This window comes from Parasteatoda tepidariorum, chromosome 9, assembly GCF_982258835.1.
Source record: "Parasteatoda tepidariorum strain Cologne lab strain chromosome 9, Ptep-v5.0, whole genome shotgun sequence".
In the NCBI taxonomy this organism is placed as follows: Eukaryota; Metazoa; Arthropoda; class Arachnida; order Araneae; family Theridiidae; genus Parasteatoda; species Parasteatoda tepidariorum.
The window spans coordinates 52154765-52170813 of record NC_141763.1 but is presented as its reverse complement, the minus strand read 5'-3'; the positions used below and the strand labels follow the sequence as shown (position 1 = coordinate 52170813).

Here is a 16049-nt window from a genome sequence, read left to right as displayed (position 1 = left end):
TTATAATAAAGATTACAATTGCATTTGTAAATTATGATTATTTGTAATCAAAATTACTATTTTAATCACATCTATTTGCTTGTAGTTATAATTGCAATTGTAATCGTAAATTATGATTATTTGTAATCACTTACATTATACATCACTCCTAATTTTTATGGTGCAATTTATTCTCATATAAATAAACCACGAAAGATTTTATTCTATATTGTTACGGAAAACATTTTCGAGTGTTTCGTATATCATTCGCGTGATCGCTTTAAAAATTCAACAACCTTGTTTTACATGAAAATGAGCGTTTCAAGAAAACAGGATTTTAAACAATGAGTCGTTTAAGAAATTGTTGTGATAGCTGTGATTACGTGCCCCGCATGCCTATTTCTCAACTTCTTATTTTTTCCTCACTCGGCGTTTTAATAATCACCTATGTTTACAATAGTTCTATTTATTGCTGTCGGATTGTACTTGAGATTTGTGACATTATCATCAGAATTATTAGAAAATGTGCCATTACTTAGCTGGTAGTATTCAGTTTTGCATGCCATTGTATTGATGATGTCTAAAGATTGGATTTTTTCTTTCTTCCTTACTGTTGCAATTCCAGAAATTGTATTTTTTTCTTTCTTCCTTTCTGTTGCAATTCCAGAAATTGCTTGACTTCCGTTTTTTGTACAAATAAACACGCTAAAATTATTTTATCATTTAACTAATATTTAAATGATCCTCATTTTGTTTCGATGTTATGATTTGTTTACTTTGTATACTTCTTATTTAGATTATTTATGATCTGCATGCTTCTTCGTTATTCAGTATACTTATCATTGGATTACTTCTACATATTCAGTATACTTATGTTATGTATTCTGCTATCTTGTTTATAGTTTTTGTGACTGAGTTCGTCCGCTTTATCTTTTTTAAATGGATTATGTAGGGCAGCGGTTCCCAATTTTTTTCGACTATTAAACCAGAAATCTATGTGGAACCCTGAGTTTTTAATTTAAGTTTGCCAAAAATTATGAACAGAAAAAAAAACCCAAAGAAAGTCTACTATTTAGGTTGCAGTTATTTAATGTGAAGAACGAAATGGTTTCATTATTTTACAATAATTGTCCTAAAAATAGGTTTTATGGCTAAGAGTTGAATTTACTGGTCTGGAGCAGCAACTAGTCCAGTTCTGAATCTGTTTTTGATATATGCATAAGCTAAAAATAAGTAAAATAAGCTGAAGTTTTTGTTTAAATAAAAACGAACTGTTATAATTGCTTAACGCAGTTTTTCGAGACTCTGTCGCCAAGAAAAATGAAAAGGCCTTAGTTTAAATGCCTTACTCTTGAAGCAATGCGATGATTTTTAACTAATATATATATATATTTATTCATTCATTCTTGTCGTGAAGAACTCTCTGGGCTTTAGAATAGACAAATAACTTAAATATTTAAAAAGTTATTAAACTTTTTAAAACTCGCCAATTTGGCGTCATTTTCCCACCTAGATGAAAATTATCCAAATCACTGCCTTATTCTCTGTTTTTGCAAACTTTTATGAACCCAGGTAATGCAGCATGGAGTAAGTTTTTAAATATTATAAAATTAGAACTCAAATGCTTTTCATTTTCACAAAACTGTGACTTTTCTCTATATTGACGTTTTGGGCCATATTCAAAATAAGCGTAGACATTCAAAATAAGCTTTAAATAGGCTAAACTTTACCTAACAGTCATGAGTAACAGTTATAAAAAAAGCATAATTTCATATTACGACAAAGCCTTCGAAAATCAGCCTTAAAATTTTTATTAGAAAAATATTTGCTTATTTTTGAATTGGGTATACTATAGCCTACGTCACAGGTTGTGTTATTCCTACTAAATTTAACCCATGAACGGCATTTTCTGCGAGCCTAACTTCAAGCCACAAATAAACAAACTAAGTGTTTGATCGTTTAAATAGCTGCTCGCCAGATTTTATTGCATTATAAAGAAAAGTAATTGATATTCGATTTTTGATTAATAATTGATTTATGTGGATAGTGGCATAGAATTTAGCATTGCGTCATGGTAAATGTTATTCCTACTAAGTGAAAGTAGTTGTGTTTTTTTTATATTATACCCAATTGGTGACTTTATTTTGAATTAAAAATTCGAAAAATGCTGTACTAATGCCAATTGTTATAAATTTTTCATAACTTATTAAATATATTGCTATTTGATTTTTTTTAAAAATTTTCTTTTATTTTTGATGGTACATTTCATAAATAATTTCAAAGAAAAGCCCAAAATATTTAATAAATAATGGATAGATATAATTAAAGGATTTAAAAATCATATCTGGAGTTGCTTTCGGAACAATATTGACCCACCGGTGGCCTGGGGTTTCGCGGAACACTATTTGGGAACCACTGATATAGGATCTAAGAGTTCAAAATAGTTTCGTTTCGTTAATTTTCTCTCAGAATTTTTATACAATAATACAATTTTATTTTTTGTTGTAAATACAAGTATAAATATTTAATACCCGAGTAACATGCTTTATTAAATCTTACAATTCACGCCGAGTAGATTTTCTTTTTCTTCCCTGTTGTGTTTTCTGGCGTATTAAATAAAAAATGGGTTGAGAGAATTGTTCCGCTTCTCTAAGAAAGACGCTAAAAGAAATCATCCTTGAGATGTCAAGTTAGTGACGAAATGTTGAGGAGGGAAGTGACGCATTCTTTCAGTTAAGAACCTTGTTCTTTAAAACAATCATATCAATCCACTATTTCTTCTCAATTAGTGAGATGTCAATGTCTTTTTCGGTACAATTTCAAGTCTATTAATCTCACCTCGAGACATTGAAAAGTTCAACCGTATTCGCGTTTAAAATAAACAACAAAAGTTGAAGGCAAATTAGTTTATTTCGAAATGTTTCACATAATTTTTTTCCCCCTCACTTCCTTTTTTATTCATAGTTTCTTTATAATTATTTTTCACTTTACAGTTTTATCAATTTTTGATAATATTTCTCACCTTAAATAAATGAGAGAGCGTTTATAAATGTATGATTCGTCTTGACTGGGATTAAAGTTCATTGGGTTATAATTTATATCGGTGAAACTTCAGTACTTACAGGTTTAAAACTTATACTATTGTGTGATCGAGAAAAGTTGTATGACAATTATTTTCTTTCGATTGCTAAATAGAATTTAAAACGTTAAAATAGAGTTTCTGAAAACAGATTTAAAAAAAATAAATAAATAAAAAAATTGCGATATTTTTTTTTCCTGCAATATCTTACAAAAACACCAAATAACATTTTTATTATTTATTACTATGAACTTCTCACCTTACTAATTTTATCTGGGAGTTTTTAAACACATGACTGAATAGTATGTTTAATTAGAGTTGGCCATCAGAACTTTTTAAATGGAAAGAGAATCGCTCTACTTCAATTTGATCCTCTGAATAAATAAATCTAATGTCTTTCATACCTACGATTAGCTCTAATTCATTCTGCGTAATGCGATGCCGCCTCGCTTGGCTTTGGCTGACTTTTTAGTTGGGACCTGTTACATATGCCAAGAAAGCACTGTTGCATGTGAACTCGTGCGTTTCTGTTTTTGCTTCTAATTACGTGTATTCCGAAACAATCCGTGAAGCGATATGGTCTTTTAGGTTAGAGTGTCGTTTTTCGTAAAAAAGAGGCATTAGGGAATGACATGAAATAGAAAGAAACTGGCGACCTTTTAGCTTGTTCTTAGAGCCAAAGCTATTTCTGTATCTAAAGGCGTTCTGTTGTTGAAAACCAAAATAGCGACCACCTGACGGTGTTGTAGTGTTTATTGAAGGTGGGTTTGTTGGCCGCTTTGTTGTATCCAAGTTTCCTCTTTTAAGACGTTTTTTTTTCTTCTTTTAATCTTTATTGTTTTAGAGAGAATTTTCTTGTGAATTTAAAACGTGAACATGATCTCAATCTTTAAGTTTATAAATCATACTTTCATTTAATGAAAATCGTAACTAATAGCATTTAATTGTTTAGATATTGATTCCCAGCGATATTAGGGTAAATTTTGCAACCCCAGAAAACTATTTAAAATAAAGGGAAAAAACTTAATTCTAGATAAACTTGTCCAACACAGTGCCAATTAGAATATTTTTTATAATAAACCAGAACTGAGATTTAGAATTATAAAAATAATATTAAATTCATAAACTTCATTAGTATAGACACGTATTTATTTCCAGTTTGTACTGCTATCTAATCTTTTTTTTTAAAATTAATTTCAAGATTTTAATTACTAGGAGGAAAAAGCGGAAAATTGCCAAGGTGGTTTTTTTTGTTTAAGCAACAGACTTAGAAAACGGCTAATTTTCCTGGTTATAACAAACCAGAAAAATTTCTGAATATCACACTGATGGAACCTCCAAAGTAAATTATTAAATTGCATCAGATTAGACTTAGCTTTCCACCAGGTTCGGGGAAATTTGAAAATCCTAGTACTGTCAGTGAATTTTATAGTTGGAAAAATTGGGAAATTGCCAAGGTGTATTTCTTTTTAAAGCAACAAACTTGGAAAACGGCTATTTTCCTGGTTATAACAAATCAGAAAAACTACCAATCTACCTGGTTACAATAAACGTGGAAAGTTACTTATCTTCCTGATAACAACAAACCTGGAAAAGTTGGAGAATTTCATTTCTGAAATTAAGTTGAAAAGGCTGATTATATTTAAATTTCAATGATTTCTGTCTGCTTATTTGTAATCTGACAAAAAGCCTGAACCAATATGCAGTTTTCTAATCTTTTGTTTTTTGCAGTTGCTCACATGAGATGGCTCCACTAAAACCCTCAGCATTGATTCCACTGCTGAGCAACAACCCTCCAAGGAGGCCTGTGATAAGCCGGATTCTCAGGCTGGGATAGCAATGTCTTCCAACACCAGTGCGGAAGAGCAACCCCTTCTTCTCAATAATAACATGGGCAAGGGATTGAGTTGGGAGAACAAGGACCATCGGGATCCTGTAACAGACCTGCACATCCACGTAGAGAGCCTGCATAATGGACTCAGTCGCAGGGAAAAGAACGGTGATATCCACGGATCCCAGGATGGTTCTGTTAAAATCAATCTCCCTCCTCCAGAGAGAGATGAACCAAGATTTCCTCCAGAGAAGTGGAAAACATTTCTGGGTTTTATATTCTTGGCCTTTAACATGGCCTGGACTTTGACTGTATTGGCCATAGTGCACGAGAGAATGCCTGATCGGACTAAATATAAACCCCTTCCAGATATATTTTTTGATGTGTTCCCAGCTGTTGAAAAAGCTTTAGATGTGTCTGAAGTTATAATTATAATATCCGTGTGGTTAACTATCTTGGTGATAATCATGCACAAACATAGGTTTGTAATTATTCTGATATAATTTTTTGACATAGTCTCTTGTTTTATGGTATTGCTTGCTTGGAAGAAAAAAAAATGAATGCTACACTTTATTACTAAAAAATTTTAATAGTGTGTTTTATTATCCTTTTCACCTAAATAAGATAGCAGATTTTGTTGCCAGTGATTTTTTTCTTCATAAATTTATGATGAAATATTATAATGGCTATGATTATTAGTCAGATTTATTTTTATTTTAGTGTTTAGTTATTATTTTCATCCAGAATCTTAACATAGGTTCCATTAAAATCAATTAGAAATGAACTAAGATTTCCACCAGAGAAGTGGAAAACCTTCTGACTTTTAAACCTTGGCCTGGACTTAGGCTGCATTGGCCATAGTGCTCAAGAGAATGACTAAATGGACTAAATAATCTAGATATATTTTTTATGTGTTCCCAGCTGTTAAAAAGCTTTACATGTGTCCGAAGTTATAATATCCATGTGGTTAACTATCTTGGTAATAATCATGCACAAACATAGGTTTGTGATTATTCAGATATAATTTTTTATGGTATTGTTTGTTTAAAAAAATAATAATTAATGATACGATATACTAAGAGTATAAAAATTATTTGTTTTAATCAAACTAAGTTAGCAGATTTTATTACTAATGTTATTTTTTTTATATAAATTTATGATGAAATATTATGATGCACAGATATAATTCAGGTTTATTTTTGTCTTGGTATTCCAGTTATTTATTTTGTTTATTATTTGTTTGAAAGTTTGTATAAGTTTGTTGTAGTGATGTATAAATGGACCAATTAGTATTATTTAGGGTGCCTGCAGGTTTGTAAATTCCCCGTTAAGGGCTGAACATAAATGCTATGACACTCCTTTCAATATTTTTGACCCTCTACACCCTTTTTCATTAAGTCTCACACTTTAAATTATCTCAACCTACCTTTAAATCTTCACATTATGTAATTTTTATGTGTCATTTTAAATATCACAAATACTAGAAGCTCTGATGCAAAACACTTGTTTTAGATCAAATTTTCAGATTTTATTTTTTTACTTTTGGCGTTTGTTAGCATGACAACAAATTTATTTTGAAGAACTTATGATGAAAAATAGGAAAAAATATAGAAATGTGTGTTGTCTTCTTAACCCTTCAACCCCCTTGTTATAAGCTGTGACAATTTTTCAAATCCCTTCCCTCCTTGCTAAGTGTGTCATTTGTGGATGGCTTCTTAAGTGGAATCAACTGCTTAATATCATCAAATGGGACACTTTATTGCCCTACTATACACTACTGATTACTATTACTACTGATTACACTACTGATTACTATTACTACTGATACACAACTGCCTGACCTATAACCTCAAAGTGCCAGCTGGTAAGATGGTGTATTAATAATCTAGATCAGTGATTCTCAACCACTGTGCCGCGGCACTTTTGTGTGTTTAAATTGTATATGACACACAATTTTAAAAAATGTTGTAAGAGCTAATCATTGAAGTAAGCTATGCAATTAATAAACAAATTAACAAAGGATAACTAACAAAAATTAAGCTAACAATTAATAATTAGCAAAAAACTACTTAACTGTTATTTTTTTGAGATTTCTTGTTAAAAACTATAGAAAACAAGCTAACAATTAATAACTAGCAAAAAAATAAATAACTGTTACTAACTAATAAAAAATTGGTCGAAAGAAATAATTAATCCCTTAATAAATGTGCTTTTGTAGTACATATTATTTTATTTCACATTCAAAATTATTATCACAAACCATTTAACACAGTGTAAAATAGGTAATTAAACAACTTTTAATCTAATTTTTTTCATTGTGTGCCGTCAAATTTCGAAATCGTTAAAAGTGTGCCGCAACAAAAAAAAGGTTGAGAATCACTGATCTAGACATTGCTGGCTAAGTTTGCTCACATAAGTTAGAATGTTAAATACAGCATATTAATTTTGTTAAGATATACTAATTCTTTCTTATCTACATTTTTTATTCAACACAGTTTTTATTATTTGTTAATGTATTTCATTGTAAGTATGATTACTTTAGTTTTAAGTACCTGACAACTTCGTTGCATATTTAGTTTGTGTTTTCATGGCTTCATGCCTGTCTATGTGTTAAGTAAGAGATAAACCAAATCTTTCTTTGTGAAAGAATATAGAATGTGTCACTTAAGAGAATTCATATTTGACGCAGTGAGTTAACTCCAAATAAAATGGAAAGAGCAGTTGCTAACATAAACGAATGTCACATTTCAACAGCTAATCAATATTCACTCCCATCATGACCTTGCTAGCAGGTATTTAATTCACAAGAACACCATTATTTATTTAATATAAGCAGCATCATTTCTTCAGCTAGCAGGATCTACATCGTGAGCCCAGTCACACTATTTTGATTCTGTTTTCTGAGAAATCTTAGATTCTCAGGTGTCTTATAGAAATATTACCAGGTTCTTTTACACTGTCACTTAAATTACTAATTAATTCTCATTTCTCTGGGAAGGCAAAAGAGGGTTGGGGGCATGGGTTTTGTCTGTGTATGGCAGTTAGTATTTCTTTTGAAAAAATAAATGCTTTCATTGTTTAGTTTTCTGTCTAAATTGTTAGATAGTGTAGGTATTTTTTAATTTTTGCTCAATAAAATCGTTGAGGACAAGTGGCTTTATAAATTTGTGTATCTTTAAACTGACATTGAATGTGGAATAGTTTCACTTAAGGATTTAATTCAAAATTTTATAAATTTATGTAAATATTCTTTAATGAAACTTATTATATGTTTATACTTGCCATGAAAATCTCTCATTTTTATGCAAAGTAGTTCTATAGTAGTTCTGTTAGAGGTCTCTGATGTTTGTTGGAATCAAAAGCTTTAGGGACTGATGTAAATACATTAAACTGCGTGCACTGTATATGCATAAAAAGTTTTAATCTACTGCTTGGTGTAGATAGCGTAATACTTGAGCCACTTGGCAAAAATTAACATATATTTTTGTTAAAAATTCAATACAGTCTTAAATGTTGAAATTCAATAGAATATTATTATTATTTTTTATTAATGGAGTTTGCTGCTGCTTACTAACTCTCCAAGTACTTATATTAAATATAATTTAGAAAAATTAATTTTCTGCCCTAAATGGGTGAAGTTGACAAGTATATTTTAGATCTTGTCTAAAATCTTAGTTACTAATGAAATGTGTTTCAAAAAATATTTGAAAACTGACCTTTTATTAATTTTTTGTTTAAATTCTTCTTTGAAAATTAGTATAGTTTAAGAATAAATATGATATAAGAAAGTGCCATCTTAATGATGAAAATTTTTATTGAAATGTGTGTAATTTAACTGCATTGTAATAAATTTACATAAATCTTTTAAGGTCTTTCATTATTTTTGTGTTACATAAGGGGTATTGCTAAAAATGAAATGACAGAATTCACTTAATTTTTTTAATTTTTCTACTTTCATATTTTAGGTTTATCATTTTGCGAAGGTGTTTTGTAATCATAGGCCTTCTTTACTTCATGCGCAGTATTACAATGTTCGTAACGCAAGTTCCAGTGGCGAGCACTACATATTATTGCTCTCCTAAAGTTAGTATTTTTACTTTTATAATTTTACTATTGTTTTAAAAATAATTAACATTTATATTATTAAATGAGGTAACTGTCATAAAAAATGAGCGTTGTTAAAAAAACTTAAAACTGGTTTTTTGTTTTATCTTTAGAAAAAATTTTAGTATTTTTTGTTTGTTTGTCTAGAACTACATTTTTTGCTGCTTTTTTCTTACCTTTTCTCTTGTTATTTATAAAACTCTTTTTAGATCTATCTTATTCGTATAAGCATCTATTTCACATTTTATGATATTACCACTTTTTTCCTCTTTATTTTCTTTATATTTTTTCACTCAGTTGGAATTCATTACCTTGTGTTCCCATCTCGTTACCTCTGTTTGAATTTTTTCCCCTTGAACCTGAAAGTTTTGTTTTGCTATTATGTAATTTCAAATTAAGAACATCTTTTTTTATAATAATGATAATATACTTCGATATAGTCTTTAATTTTCGCGTATATCTAAGGAAGCAGGGTTGGCAGGTTTTTGACATGTGACAGTTTTTGACAGTTTAAACCATGGTTTAAACCGTCACGTCAAAAACCTCACTGTCAAAAATGTCGAAAATGTCAAAAACCTATATTCATATGTGAAATTTAATTAATACATAAAATTTATATATTTTTTATAAAGGATAGTGTTTCTAAATATGTTCTAGAAAAAATAAATTTAAAATTTTGAAGAAACACTTATATTTTGAATAGTAACCAAAATCTTGTACTTTTGAAAGCTCACATCTTTTGTAATATTATGTATTCATTTTCATGTGTTATTGAAAATCTGCAGTGATATTATTAAGAAATTTATTTATAACCAAATTTAGTGTATAGTATAGATTATACTAAAAATTAGACATTTTTAAAGATAAACATTAGCAGTTTTGTACATTAGACATTTTTTAAAGAAAAATCTTTTTAATATTCTTTTAAATCTTCTTAATAATCTTTTTAACATAAGACAATACAAATTTAAGTGCTTTCTGTTAAATACACAGAGTAGTTAGTGTCGATTTACAGTATATTCAGCCTATTCATTTACTATGCTGAAAATTTAGTTTATCCAAATACTTGTGAATTTCATTTTGCTGAATACTATATACATAGTTTTGTTGAATATCTAAATATTCAGCTGTTGAATAATTACTTCTTGCTTTCAAGATATGCATTATTTGTATTCTTAATACAAGTGGGGGGAAAAAATTAAGAGGTAAAAATTGTTCTAAAATGATAAGTGTAATAATTATAAATAAATATAATAAACAATATGAATTATATTTATCATTATTCCCAATATAACTACTTTTAAATTCAAATTAACATACTGGATAACAAATAAATTCGGTATAACATTAAATTTTTTTTTCATACACTTGTATCAAGTTTGTATTTATACAACGTAACTTGTAAGTTCCTTATAAATATTAGTTATATGTTCTTTATATGTCAAAAATGCATAGTAATAAACTTTTAATTTTCTTAAGTATCAAAAAAAAAAATTTTTTTTTTCAAAATATAAATATTTAAAAAAAATTTGTGCAAAATGTTTCTGCACATGCATTTGAATATAAATTTCTGAGATTTTAAATCTGTTATTTTACCTTAATTTTATATAAAAAATATTTTAAAACCTGCTGATTACCTATAGTATAATTAAATTTCAATTTAATGCATGGCAACTGTTGGTAGTTTTGAAGTTTATATATTTTCTTGGCAAACTTTAGTTTTTGACATTTTTGACGGGTTTTTGACGGTTTAAACCAGTATTATACCCTTGTCATGTCAAAAACCACTTTTTGACGTCAAAAACCCAACCCTGTAAGGAAGAGATTGATTTATCTGTCTAGAATCTTATAATATGTAATTTAATTGCCTTAACACCATATTTTTTGGTTAAACTTTTGCCGCATTGTAAAAAGAACACATACTAAAAATTTTTAGTTTGCTATATATTAAATTAAATATTTGATATGTTGCCAACTAAAATCTTAATATTATCGTCTACTCATTTCTAAAGCATAATTTCATTATTTTTACTGAGTTTTAAAATTAAATGATAAAATGTAAGTAATTAAGAACCATTATTTTATTAGAACAAAACCATTTAGTTTCTATTAATGTTAGATATTTAAATCAAATTTCTGAAATATTTCCATGTATTCATGTTTTTTCCAATTAACGGTAATCACTTACTTCCTTTTAATGACAATGAAAAATAAGATGGAATGAAATCCTCTTAAACTTCTAAATGTAATCTTTCTTAGCCAATTCATCCTACTAAAAATATTTGTGTTGTAAAATACATAAATACAATATATATAAATACAGGGGTCTGTCCAAGCTAAATTTACTATCATTTAGCAGTACCTTCACAAATTCAACTTTAGGAAAAATGGTAGATTCACAAAGTACTTTTTCTTAAAATTTTATTTTTGTGTCTCGTAAGAAACAATAAATCCATATTTTTACCATTTTTTTGTGTTGATTTTTTAATATAATTTTTAATTTTCACAAATTAAGTCTAAAAATTTTCACAAAATAGGTACCTCTCAGAAAAACCTAGACGGACCCCTGATATATATTGAACTATTTCTTTTACTTTTTTGTAGCATAATGTAGTTGTATCTTATGGCATCTTTTGCTTGTACAAAAATATTTTGTTTGTTGATTTAAAACTTTGGTATATAAATATTTGTATTATTTTTCTGTCATTTTTTAAAAACTTAATCAATTTTTTCATTAAAATATTTTTTTTCATACAGTTTTAACTTTAGATCATTTTGTCTAGATGCTTTTAATCATTTTTAAATTTATCAAAATAAACCACCTTAAATTTTTTTTAGGTCTGTACTAACTGTTAAAATATTATCTGCATGTAACTCTGAACATGAAATTCTTTTGAAATAATTTTATTTACAACTGAAAATATTTAAAAGCAATCGAACAATTTAAGTTTAAATTATAAGTAAAAAGTAGCTATGCTAGTTTTTTTTTTTTTTTTTTTTTTTTTGAAGTAAAAAAAATTCTTTGATTTTTAAAGCTTGCCCATCCTGACCTATTCTCATCTCCCATGATAAATTTTAATAAAAATGTCTAATAAAACATTTTAGTATTTTGATATGTTTACAATTTATCATTGTAAATTTTTTTTCATAGTTCTTACTTTTTTAATTCAGATATTCTTTAACAGCAACAGTTAATTAATATTTTTGCACCTATTAATTTTAAACAATCTTTTTTTCCAGGCCAATTCTACAAGCCCTCTCCTTATTGTTACTAGAGTCCTATATATGATGTCAGGGTTTGGATTATCCATTAATGGCAAACATACGTTTTGTGGAGATTACATTTATAGTGGTCACACAGTTGTCCTTACAATGGCCTATTTAGTAATTAGAGAGTGTAAGTATTACAATTTCTTATATCAATGTTTTAATAAACTTGATTTTGTCTTCAATGGATCTTGAGAATGTGTGTTCTTTTAGATTTATGACTTATAGGTATCATATATTGTATCAAAACATTTTAGTTCTGTAAATCATTTTATCAATTTGTTACACATTTTCTGTAATTTTCATTGATTTTAATTTTGACGAGAGACTATTACTGGAAACGTTTATAGTTTTTAGATAATTTTTAATGTAATATTTTGTCAGCTCTTCTCTGTTTACCTCATTTATTTATTGATTTGGTCTCAGCATTCTAGCCTCTATGTTTAATCTATTTAATAATATTATTTTAGCTTTTTTACACTTGATTTTAATAAATACTAATCTTCAGTTTTTATGGGCTTTAGAGTGTTATAAATGGCAATAACTTTTGATGTGTACTATAACATGAATCATGTAATTGTAAAGTTAGATTTTTTTCTAAAGTTTAACTACCATAATAAGTTTTTGAACCACTAAAAGAATACCTAAGTGGTCCTAGTGGACCACTAAGTTTTCATTGCTGGTATGAACTCTAGTAATGTGTGTTGATCAGACTAAAGATGGCTATCAAGCAGAAAATGTCCCCCCCCCTAGTGATCTAGTAATAGTAATATTGTAATCTGATTTATAATATGACTTGACATTCACAGGTTTTTATTTTCATGTCATTAATTTTTAAACTCAAATATCACATTTAATTCTAAAATAGTTTTTTAAAATTTTTATTTTATAAAACCGTCGTTGAACCGACCCATTTTTCGGATTTATGACTACTAATGTTCGTCTCTGTAGCCTTTTAATTTTGAACCCAATCCAGAAAACAAGGGAGCACCCGGATCAAGTATTGGGAGAAATTTTCCTTCGTTTTTGACTTTTTGATCGAACTAACCCTCATTTGCGTTACATGAAGAAGAAAACCTTGCATGGGTAGCCTGACTGCAAAAGGACTCCAACCCCTGATCCGTCTACTAGTGAGGATATTTTATGGCAGCACTGTGGTCAGACCGTCCATCGCTGGGATTTGAACAGTTTGAAATTACCTAGACTGTTCAGTTGAGACCTAGACTAACAAGTTGTCGGGCACGATTTGCAAAGAAATCCACCAGTGCTAAAACTTAAATACAAGACAATGAATGTGTAATCAGTAACCTTGGCCACTACCTTTTGTATTATTTTGTTGTTCTCGTGGCTTGTCCTCCAAATGCCTGAAAGTCAGACAAGATCCATCAGACCGTTGGCCCTAAGAAAATTGAGGACCAGATGGGGGGGGGGGGGGTGAGTATATGTCCTCTCTGAAAAGTCCCAAACAGTCCAGGATGTGTTCAGAAGAAGCCTGCTCAGTTTGACATTTGGAGCAGAACTTGAAGATTCTATTACCTTTGAAAAACGAGAGACTTTTTATGTGACCGCTTGCTAATCTGGAAATTGCGGTTTTAGAAGCTCTGTCACAATTGAGGGCGAATGAAGAACCTGGCTCTTTGCCCGCATACCAGTGATGGCAGGGAGGAATTTTCCACCCCTTCGAAATTTCAGAATTTACTATGGATCGATGTTCTAAAAAGGGGTAAGTGTTGAAGAGGAAGGATTAGCGTGGTAACAGCTCTCCTTGGCCAGTCCATCCGACTATTTATGAACAACATAACTATTTATTTCAAGTGCTACTTACTGCTTATCACCACAACAAAATAAAATGTTGTTTATTACTTGGAAAAATGTTACTAGTACATTATAATTCAAGAGAAAGTTTAATTATTTACTGAGATGTTTCTTTCTTTACATAAAGTATTTTACATAGGAATTTTCCACCCCTTCGAAATTTCAGAATTTACTATGGATCGATGTTCTAAAAAGGGGTAAGTGTTGAAGAGGAAGGATTAGCGTGGTAACAGCTCTCCTTGGCCAGTCCATCCGACTATTTATGAACAACATAACTATTTATTTCAAGTGCTACTTACTGCTTATCACCACAACAAAATAAAATGTTGTTTATTACTTGGAAAAATGTTACTAGTACATTATAATTCAAAAGAAAGTTTAATTATTTACTGAGATGTTTCTTTCTTTACATAAAGTATTTTAGAAATGTAGCTATTATAAACTTGTTTATAAATTATTTTGTCATCATTTTCGATTCCAATCTCAATTAATTATATATAAGGCATACTAATATTTCTTGTTAATAAGATTGTCTTTTTTTGCATTTCAGATAGCCCTAAACGCTTCTACATTCTCCACTGGCTGGTCTGGATATCAAGTTGTTCAGGTGTCTTCATGGTGCTTCTTTCACGTGGCCATTACACTGTGGATGTTGTAATTGGCTATTATGTAACCACTAGAGTATTTTGGATTTATCATACAATGGCTAATAATGCTGCTCTTAAAGTAAGTTGACACATTTAGTTACATCATTTAAAAAAATGAGAAAAGTAAATTATTAGCATATTTCTTATATTACAGCATAATAGTGTACTTGAATTGTGTGCAATTCTTTAATTTCTTCTCCTAAAGATGTAATAATTTGCATAGTTATGCCTAACCTTACTGATAGCAAAGCTTAAAATGCGCATTTATAAGAATCGGCACAGCTAAAATTGCACCTTTTTTCAGTTTTCATCCTAAACATGGTGTGTAGTGTTTTTAAAAAGTGCTTGTTTCAATTTCGTTTTTTAAAAGCACTTTAAAGGTGCTTTTTTCATTGGGTGTTTTCAAAAGGTGATTAATTTTTCCTTTTTGAAAATGAGAATTTTTTTCTTCTTTACCATGCCGATTTTTGCCGCGTATTATGCAAAAGCACGCTTTTCATATTGTTCTATTCAATATTTTCACATACGACAATCTATTTACTTCGGCGTACCGTCGGTCCATAGCATATGAAAGCGCTAATCATCTTACAGGTTTGCTGAAATTCCAGTGAGTCTGCATGTGTCTACTGTGCTGGGTTCGGTGGGATTATTGCACTCTCATGTTCAACTCTATTGCATTTTGCAAGATATTTTCAATTTCAGGCTTCATTTTCCACCCTCTGAGATGGAACCAAAAATCTCTTGATCATTTTATGTCTAATATAATCAAGAAAAGAGTTCTTTGTCAGAAACTTCTTGTTTTTATAGTGATCATGCAAAGTCTCTAAAAATTATTTTGCATTTTGTTAATGTATATAGTGCTTAAAATATTTTTTGAGTGCTTGAAAAGTACTAAAAGGTGCTTATTTTTGGTTGAAAGATTTGGTTACGCACTCTGCTGAAAAATGGACAATATCACCTTACGAATTCATTTGTATTCGTTAGTTTATTTTTTTTAAAGAAAGAATAATACTTATGTGGGTTAGTTCCATCAAAAAATTTTTAAGTTCCATCAGACTAGTTTATTCCAATACTTGATCGTGGATTTCCCTTGTCTTCTGTGTTAGGCTCAAAATTGCAAGGCTGCAATGTTGAACATTGATAGTTGTAAACTCAGAATTGGGTCTGCTGTTCAACACAGTTAAAAAATTAAAAAACCTTACAATTTTCCTCTCCATCTAATACATATATGAGTTAATTCCATCAATATGTCTGCTAGTTTATCCCAATACTTGATCAAAAAGTTCCCTTGTCGTCTGGATGGGTTTAAAAATCATAAGGCTACTGA

General features: G+C 29.4%; 1 protein-coding gene across 5 annotated transcripts in view; it reads left to right on the top strand.

The window, feature by feature from the left end:
• Window positions 1-16049, top strand: part of LOC107455859 (phosphatidylcholine:ceramide cholinephosphotransferase 1) — a 76957-nt gene that overhangs the window by 52986 nt on the left and 7922 nt on the right. For all 5 annotated transcript variants that reach the window (XM_043045120.3, XM_043045116.3, XM_043045119.3 and 2 more), the window contains 4 exons: window positions 4790-5370; window positions 8855-8972; window positions 12234-12390; window positions 14626-14801. In XM_043045120.3, coding sequence (XP_042901054.1) covers window positions 4898-5370; window positions 8855-8972; window positions 12234-12390; window positions 14626-14801 — 924 coding nt within the window. In that variant the 5' untranslated portion in view covers window positions 4790-4897. The remainder of the gene's footprint in view (window positions 1-4789; window positions 5371-8854; window positions 8973-12233; window positions 12391-14625; window positions 14802-16049) is intronic.